The 9,259-nt window shown below is 34.0% G+C and overlaps 1 protein-coding gene across 16 annotated transcripts; it reads left to right on the top strand.

Moving 5' to 3' along the window:
• The first annotated feature begins 249 nt into the window (after window positions 1-249).
• LOC112750490 (uncharacterized) lies at window positions 250-6,615 on the top strand. Of its 16 annotated transcripts, none has more exons than XM_072216579.1 (13): window positions 250-604; window positions 684-865; window positions 967-1,002; window positions 1,249-1,529; window positions 1,865-2,043; window positions 3,184-3,276; window positions 3,565-3,680; window positions 3,952-4,043; window positions 4,624-4,676; window positions 5,643-5,704; window positions 5,802-5,847; window positions 6,105-6,138; window positions 6,226-6,615. In XM_072216579.1, the coding sequence occupies exons 8-13, from the start codon at window positions 3,960-3,962 to the stop codon at window positions 6,352-6,354; spliced, it is 408 nt and encodes a 135-aa protein (XP_072072680.1). In that variant the 5' UTR covers window positions 250-604; window positions 684-865; window positions 967-1,002; window positions 1,249-1,529; window positions 1,865-2,043; window positions 3,184-3,276; window positions 3,565-3,680; window positions 3,952-3,959; the 3' UTR covers window positions 6,355-6,615. The 16 variants fall into 16 exon arrangements, 7 of the variants coding, with proteins under 7 accessions (XP_072072680.1, XP_072072679.1, XP_072072681.1 ...); XM_072216578.1 differs by having other exon boundaries at window positions 3,179-3,276; XM_072216580.1 differs by lacking the exon at window positions 3,184-3,276.
• The last annotated feature ends 2,644 nt before the right edge of the window (window positions 6,616-9,259 follow it).

The following is a 9,259-nucleotide window of genomic DNA, read 5'->3' as shown; positions in this document are numbered from 1 at the left end:
ACGTCGTCTATTCTTGGCCAAAATATGGACTATTATATATTGCTGGAAAGCCCTGGATGTCTACTTTACAACGCAATTAGAAGCGCGCCATTTCACTACAAAAAAAAGAGTTTAAAATGGCATTTATATTACGGCGGTTTTAAAGACCTGCCATAATGTTCAGATATTATGGCATTTTATAATGCTGCCATAATTAATTTGTATAAAATAGCGATTTTGGTGATTCTGGCGGTTTTAACCGCCATTATCAAAACCCATCATTTGAAAAAACAAGCCCAAATAAAACACTTCTCCAACACCTAACCCGAAAACCCATTATTCCTGAACCTAACGCGCGTTGCCACCAAACCCAAAAACAAAGACCTGTGCTCTACTCCGGGGACGATCTGCTCCAGCATCTACTCCGACGACGATCTGCTCCAGCGGTTGCTCCATTGACGATCTACTCCAGCGGCTAATCCGGCGACGATATTCTCAGTGGCGATCTTCTCAGTGGCGTTATCCTCTGACGAGATTGTGTGCTCTCTCCAATGACGATCTGCTCTAGAAGGTTCTCCTCCGGTGGCGTGTTCGCCTCCAGCTACAATTTCTGTGTGAGAGCAAGGTTGATCTTCTTTCTCTCTCTCAACTTTCTACTGTTGTGAAAAATACCTAAAAATTTGAAATGGAAAATCAAGTTGCAGAAACTTCATAAAACTACGAGGATCTGTTGCGCAAGTGTTTCCTCCGACGATCTTCTTCGGCGGCGATCTCCTCCATCAACGCTTCTCTTCCATTGATGAGATCTGTTGCGCAAGTGTTTTCTACGGCATCGAGTTGTGTTCTGCGATTTCTCCATCTCCATCGAGCTTCATTGAGCATCTAGGTTAGTGTACAAATTTGTATTATCTTCTTCTGTTTACTCATGATTAATAAATATGCCATGTTCTATGCTAACAATGACTACGTCTTTTTCTTTAATTCTAGGTTTTTTATTTTCTTCCTTGTTAGAAGAAATTGGAGGTGAGGCATTCCCTCCTCTGTTCTATTCTTCTCCCCTCTGTTATTACAAGAAACTGTGATTTATGCTATTCTAATCTTAAAGTGTGCTGATAAAATTCATCATCTGTTATGTTTTTATGCATATTTTTTCCATGTCTTGAGATCTGTAAAATTTTTTCATATAATATGTTGGACCTGAACCTGAATACAAACAATACATAGGAATATGCATGCGTATATGTACAGTAACTGTATTTTATTAAATAGGTGATTGGTATCTTTGAGGAGTTCCTTTCTTCTCAAGATAGTGGTGCTCATCAATTGTCAGAAAAAGGAGTCTTGCAAGTTTTGTTAGATGTAAAATTTGCCACTGATATACTGTCTGGTGGTGATTCAAATGTGATTGGGGAATTACATAGAAACGCAAAGGCAAAAGTATCTGTCAGGAGGAAGCAGGACCAAAGTTCGAAGACCTCAGCCATTAGAGAACATTCAGATCAGTTATTAAACCGCCTTTCTCAGAGGCTTGATCCTATTGACTGGCTTATGTAAGTTTTCTTATTCTTTTGTTCAAGTTTTTTCATTTTTTCGCCTTGTAAATAATATTTGATGGAAGCAATTTACAATCCATAAATAGATGGTTTATGATAACTAAATTTGTTAAATTACTAATCCTGATTTTGAAGATGTCATGATTTGTCAAGCAACATCCACCATTTAATGCTTATATGGTAGCAGATACTGCTAGATACTTAGGCTCCATGGTTTAAATATGGGAGGTTGAAATGTAGTTTTTGTTTGTTTTCTTGTCTCGAGAGAATTTGTAGTATCCTTCTTTCTGTTGGTCTGGTAATGATTCTTTTATCTGATTTCATATGTGAAGGTATCAACCATATCTATGGGAGAATGAGCGGCAGTCATATCTGCGACATGCTGTGCTGTTTGGTTTCTTTGTGCAACTTAACCGGAAGTACACTGACACTGTTCAGAAACTGCCCACTAATTCCAAGTCTAATATTCTTAGGTGTTCTACGGTTCCCATTTCAAGTACCTCCCCATCAGGTCCGTGTGATTGTATATCTTAACCTAGATGCAATTGTTTATGCAATGACTATTTTCATTTTAGTCTTACTGAGAAGTTCATTAATTTTTACTAAAGTTAATATTTAAAAATAAATCTTATTACAAACATAATAATAATTACTGTAACCCCTTGAGGTTGGTGCTGCTGCTATGCTTCAAGTGCACTTGGGAGCATGAAACTTCAAACAAGTGGCCATGCTTCCCTCTCTACCAAGCACTCAACACTGACCTCAATTTGTTCTTTTCTCTTATTTTGTCTTCATTTGTCATATAACTCCTCAATTTGCAGAGGTGAAATTGTTGACCAGTCTCTCCTAATAATTACTAATATATACTACTCCCATCCTAACATGTATATCCACAATTTGCTGTGTAATTATATATTCTTGTTAATGAGGTTTGCCTATCTATTAGTGTAATTCTTATATAATGTTGATAGTTACAACATATCAACTGGTATTTTTGATGGTGTTTCTGTGAAATATGTTTTCTGGTCAAGAGAGGTAAACTAATTACTAGTATATTGCTTTCTTCTCAAGGGTGTCATTGTTCTTTTATAATGAATAATTTCTTTCAGTGTATTTTGAAAATATTATTAAATTTTGGGATTATAGAAGATCTGTGCAATATAAAATTAGGCAGATAATTCCTTCCGAGTATTTTTGTTTGCTGAAGTAGGAGATCTTATGTTATGTTTTGATATTTGATTTGGTAATTGAAAGTTGAAACACTTGCCTGATTTGCTTTCTATATGCATGTATGTACTATAATATAATTGCAAGAATATAATTGGATCTTATGGAAAATCAATTCTACATAGCTTTTGGTGCACTTGGTCATGTCAATTTCTGGTATTTGGTCTTGCCTTGAATAACTGAGTTCACCAACATGTTCCATGTTACTATAAGTGAACTAGATTCCTTGTCATCGTAAGTAATTTGAGTTCATCTTAACATCTGTGTAAATTGCATGCTCAGAGAAAGAAAAATAAAAAATTTAGTTGTCATTGTTAAATCCTTTCAATTTTTTTTCATTGCTTCTGGTTTTTAAATGAAAATCTCTTGGAGCAATCCAGCAGGTTTTAAATTCCTTTCTCTTTTCTTTATTTTACTAGAGAAGGTGAATGCAGCAATCAAATTCACTTCTGTAGAGTACATTCTTTAAATTCTTGATAATTTGTTCTATTTGTTCATGAAGTTGGCAACACTAACTGTGAGTATTCTTGCCTATCCATATCAAATTTGCTTTAATTCTTCCAAAAAAGAAAAAAAAAAGTGAATCCATGATTATTTATTTGTTTCCATTCTTACATTATAAATGTTCTGTTTTGCTATTCAACAATTCACTTCTGATAATGATTATGTCCTTTTCTTTTATTTCATTTGATTTGATATAATTTGGTACTTCTAATGTTGCTTGTAATTTTTAATTTTTCATTGATTCTTAATATGAAAGCTCATGCTTTATATCTTACTATGTGGTGGATTGTTTTATTGAAAGCTTTAAATTTTGGTGACGTGGGACAAGGGCAACCGTGGTCGAGATTGCTTCAGGAATCTGCTGCCAAAGAATATGGCAAGTCTGGAGACCCCTTTCTTCATTCAATCCCATTTCAGGTGTGACCCTTATAATCTCCTGTTCCTTCATGTTGAACTTTAGAAGGAGAAGGAGGAGTATTAATATATTTGGAAGTTTAGTTAGCATCAGCAGTAATTTAGATTTAATGGAGACTTTAGACACCCTTTCTATTGATAAAAAGATTTAGAGTTTGATTTGACTCCTAAAAGAAAATTTCATTAGACACCCTTTCTATTGATAAAATCTATGTGAATTTCTCCATGTATAACTAATATATTTTTCTATGTGAATTCATTTTTATTTTACTAGCACACAACATGCCCGATGAAATGCTTCAACTAAATTCTGCCCTTATCAATGCTTTTATGACAGAACTGGAACCTGATTCTCCGATTATCCAGGTGATAACTATGATCTTCTTAAGAGGTTATTTTAGTTATTTAAAAGTTTACTTTATGTTATCAACTAATGTTTTTCCATTGCAGTGTGATTATGATCGTCTTCAATTGTCAACTAGTTCATTAATGGAGTATAAATTTTGATTCCACTTACATATTATGGAGTTTAGCCTTTACTCATGAAAGTATTTTATCAGTTTAGCTTTAACTGATGACCAATGTTAATTTTGAAAAGTAGGATATAATATTATTTGATTTGGAAGAACCAGTATTTCTTATTTGATCTCAAATTTGTGGAGCATTGAAATGTACATTTTAGATAGTATTTCTTGAGAGTGAGTAGTAACCTTTATTTTTTCTTCAATCCTTCTGATTTGGTGATTTAATTGGGGCAGCTGATTCTTCAATTTTGGTTATATTTTTCAATTTTGGTATATTTATCTCAATTTTGGTTATATTTTTCAATTTTGGTGAAAGGTTACTTATCTCAATCGGGTAAGATTCTTCAATTTTGGTATATTTATCTATTTGATTTGTTGTTACCTTTTAATATTTGAAGGTACATTATGTTTGAACTTTGCAGATTCGACCTGGTTCTGGTAGTATTTTTCTGGGGCTGCTGACAAAATTCAGCTGGTAGTATTTCTTAAATTTTCTCATTCATCTCCAATTGGATCCTTCTTATTCCACTTGGTCCATATGCACAACTAACTGGTAGTATATATATATGTTGTTCATATCCCTTTTGAAGAATTCACATTCATATAAACATGAAGAAGAATATTTATGTTATCTATATATAGCTCATCAGCTAGTTTTTTGAGACCATATATATGATATCTACATACGTAATTAGTCTGGCCCCATTTAATCTAATCAATTGTTTAGAAAGAGATATAGCTAGCTAGCACTACCACTGTACATATATATATACATGTTCACATTTGATGAAGCCGTCAATTATAATATGATTGTTGTTCTTACCAAACTTTTATCGTGCTACAAAATATATATATATATATATATACATCAACTTTTGGGACCTTGACAAGCTACTGGAATTGGCTAGGAACATATTTTAGGCGTGAAAGCTAACAATCAAATTAAACCAAGTAAGTAGTGAATAATTCAGTTAGATCGACATAGAATATAATTGGTCAACCAAGACTCTTCTGATCTACAAAATTGTTAATAGGAAAGGGTCAATACATGGAAGCTTGACCTCCTAAATTCTTTAACAATATCAATTCCAATGGAGGCTTCACTAGCGATTAGAATTTAATGATGCTACTTCCTCTTTTTTTTCTGTTTTTTTATTTTTATTTTTTTGTTTGCTTCTCAAATTCTGAAGAAAGTGATTGATATTCACACCTGAAGATTCTGGTGATGGCTTTTTTTTTATTGATTTTGGTTATCATGATTCCATTCACAGGAACTAAAAAGGTTATCACAAAAATATTAAAAAGTCTTGTTTTGCAGGTAAAGTCTTGTTCTTGATTGGGTTCTTGGAACTCATGGTTATCCATAGAGTAAAATGTCCTTGATGCAAATGTTGCATTTGTTCTTCTATGAATTTGAGTTAAATAGTTGAATTTGTTGCAGGCTCTTGCTAGCTGTTCTTCATAGGGTGATTACAGAATGTGGGACTCAGGACTTGGATGAAAGCATGCCTCTTGCACTTTCTTTAGCTTCTTTATTACAAGGTAGCACCTTGTTAATTTATTTCTCATTGTATAACTTGTCCATGTTATATATTTGCAGAGCTTGGTTCAGTTTGTGAAGAAAGGTTACTCTTAGTCCATGAAAGGTGATGCTTACTGTGACTCATTACATTCCAAACTTTAATCTGACAAACTAGTAGGTAGAATTTTGATACTTAAATGCTGTAATGATCGAATGATGCTTTAAGTTTCTGTATTATTTATTCTTAGTTGTATGTCTTGTAGGATGCTTTAGGTTTTTGTGTGATTGGAAATAGACATTATGAATTTTAAGTTGAATGAAGTAGTTAGTGTTCCATTGACATTTTCTTTTAAATTGATCATCTTGTGTTACTTTTTGCAGGGATCTTGATAACTCTAATCTATCTGGACATTTGGTATCTAAACTTGGGAAGCTTAAGCATTTTATAATATCTATATGCTATATATACTATGGTTAAAATTTTCTGTGTTTTGTTGTTCAGGGGTATTGCTTGGGGACTGGTGAAACTGTGGCTATAAAGAAGGTTCTTCAAGACAAGAATTTGAAGAGGTTTAAAATCAGTGGAAAGTCAAAGAAAGTTCTTTGGAGACTAGGAATTCTGGTGGGTTAATTTCTCAAGCTCATGCCAATGCTACTAGAAATGTTATGATGCCAGAAGTCAACTTTTTAGCTCACAGCTCATGTCCTTCGAGCTCCTTTTTTTGCATGCCTATGCTAATACTTCTCAAAGTAATAGTTAGTGGATATAATTTGCTTAATTATTTGTATAGAAAAAGTAATAGTTAGTGGATATAATTTGCTTAATTATTTGTATAGAAATTATTACTTTTGATTTCTAATACTAATAAAAAAAATTATATATTATGTTTGATATTTTATTTGAGTTAGGTAATATTTTGTTTATGGGTTTGATTTTTTGTTATTATAAAATTTTAAACAAAAAATTGTTTGTTTCACGTGGTAAAAATAATTGTTAAAAATTCCTTTTTAAACGATAAAAAATGTCATTTTTATTCAGTAAAAACAGCAGTTTATGAATGTCGTTTTAAACATGAAATGCCATTTTAACTCGATAAAAATGTCGGTTTCAAATGTCGTTTTAACCAATTAAAAAATACCATTTTATCTGAAAATAATGACGGTTTGAACCGCCGTTTTAACTAACTAAAAAAATGTTGTTTTATCCGGAAATAACGGCGGTTTGAACCGCCATTTTAACCAATTTAAAAACGCCATTTTTTCGGAAATAACGGCGGTTTGAACCGCCGTTTTAACCAACAAAAAAAACGCCGTTTTATTCGGAAATAACGGCGGTTTGAACAGCCGTTTTAACCTGTTAAAAAACCGCCATTTTAACCAAGGGAATTGTGGCGGTTTTTTAAAAACCGCCGTAATAACCAAATGGCGCTTAGAATTCTGGCGGTTTTTCTTAGTCGCCATTCAAGGTAATAATGGCGGTTCAAACCGCCGTAATAACCCTAAAAAACCGCCATAATTACCAAGTTTTTTTGTAGTGTTTCAAATTCTGTAACTCCAGAAAATCCACTTTGAGTGCAGGGAGGTCAGAATCCAACAGCATTAGCAGTCCTTTTTTCAACCTCTGAATCTGATTTCTGCTCTACTCCCTCAATTTCAGCCAGAAAATACCTGAAATCATAGAAAAACACACAAACTCATAGTAAAGTCCAGAAATGTGAATTTAACATAAAAACTAATGAAAACATCCCTAAAAGTAACTAGATCCTACTAAAAACATACTAAAAACAATGTCAAAAAGCGTATAAATTATCCGCTCATCACAACACCAAACTTAAATTGTTGCTTGTCCCCAAGCAACTGAAAATCAAATAGGATAAAAAGAAGAGAATATACTATAAATTCCAAACTATCAGTGAAACAGAGCTTCAATCACATGAGCGGGACTTATAGCTTTTTGCCTCTTGAATAGTTTTGGCATCTCACTTTATCCATTGAGGTTCAGAATGATTGGCATCTATAGGAACTTCAGATTTCGAATAGTGTTATTGACTCTCCTAGTTCAGTATGATGATTCTTGAACACAGCTTCTTTATGAGTCTTGGCCGTGGCCCTAAGCACTTTGTTTTCCAGTATTACCACCGGATACATAAATGCCACAGACACATAATTGGGTGAACCTTTTCAGATTGTGACTCAGCTTTGCTAAAGTCCCCAATTAGAGGTATCCAGGGTTCTTAAGCACACTCTTTTTTTGCTTTGGACCTTGACTTTAACCGTTCAGTCTCAAGTTTTCACTTGACACCTACACGCCACAAGCACATGGTTAGGGACAGCTTGGTTTAGCCGCTTAGACCAGGATTTTATTCCTTTAGGCCCTCCTATCCACTGATGCTCAAAGCCTTGGGATCCTCTTTATTTACCCTTGCCTTTTGGTTTTAAGGGTCATTGGCTTTTTGCTCTTGCCTCTTGGTTTTAAGAGCTTTGGCTTTTTCTGCTTGCTTTTTCTTTTTCTTATTATTTTTTTTCGCCTATATATTTTTTTCTGCAAGCTTTGTTCTTTGCTGCTTTTTCTTGCTTCAAGAATCATTTTTATGATTTTTCAGATTATCAAATAACATGTCTCCTAGTCATCATTCTTTCAAGAGCTAACATATTTAACATTCTTAAACAACAACTTCAAAAGACATATGCACTGTTCAAGCATACATTCAGAAAACAAGAAGCATTGTCACCACATCAATATAATTAAGCTAAGTTCAAGGATAAATTCGAAACTCATGTACTTCTTGTTCTTTTGAATTAAAACATTTTTCATTTAAGAGAGGTGATGGATTCATAGGACATTTATAACTTTAAGACAAAGTTACTAACTACTAATGATCATGTAATGAAGACACAAACATAGATAAGCACATAACATAGAAAACGAAAAACAGAAGAAATAAGATCAAGGAATGAATCCACCTTAGTGATGGTGGCGTTTCCTTCTTGAGGAACCAATGATGTCCTTGAGCTCTTCTATGTCTCTTCCTTGTCTTTGTTGCTCCTCCCTCATTGCTTTTTGATCTTCTCTTATTTCATGGAGCATGATGGAGTGCTCTTGATGTTCCACCCTTAGTTGCTTCCAATAATTGTGTGGAAGAAAATGTATCCCCTGAGGTATCTCAGGGATCTCTTGATTTGCAGTCAAATGTTCTGCCACTGAGCTATAGACCCTTGATGGAAGCTTTTGTCTTCCCTTTCCTCTTCTAGAGGTTTCTCTGGCCTTAGGTGCCATCAATGGTTATGGAAAAAAAACAAAAAAAGCTATGCTTTTACCACACCAAACTTAGAATGTTGCTCGCCCTCGAGCAAAAGAAGAAAGAATAGAAGAAGAAGAAGAAGATATGGAGGAGATGGATGGGTGTGTGTATTCGGCCATATGGGTGGGATTGGGTGGGAGAGAGATGTTGAATTTTGAAGGTAAGTGGGTGTATGGATGTGAGTGGTAAAGGGTTAATAGGGAAGAGTGTTTATTGGGAATAGAGGATGATTGA

The sequence above is a fragment of the Arachis hypogaea genome, chromosome 15, assembly GCF_003086295.3.
Source record: "Arachis hypogaea cultivar Tifrunner chromosome 15, arahy.Tifrunner.gnm2.J5K5, whole genome shotgun sequence".
Taxonomy (NCBI): Eukaryota; Viridiplantae; Streptophyta; class Magnoliopsida; order Fabales; family Fabaceae; genus Arachis; species Arachis hypogaea.
Note: the sequence above shows the minus strand (reverse complement) of the source record. Positions and strands in the feature narration are given on the sequence as shown.

Bases quoted from the DNA above. Each gene is read 5' to 3' on its own strand.
- LOC112750490 (XM_072216580.1), top strand. From the start codon at position 3,960: ATGCCCGATGAAATGCTTCAACTAAATTCTGCCCTTATCAATGCTTTT. The intron at 4,677-5,642 runs GTAGTATTTCTT...AATTTGTTGCAG, and splicing joins CTGCTGACAAAATTCAGCTG to GCTCTTGCTAGCTGTTCTTC. The intron at 6,139-6,225 runs GTATCTAAACTT...TTTGTTGTTCAG, and splicing joins CTAATCTATCTGGACATTTG to GGGTATTGCTTGGGGACTGG.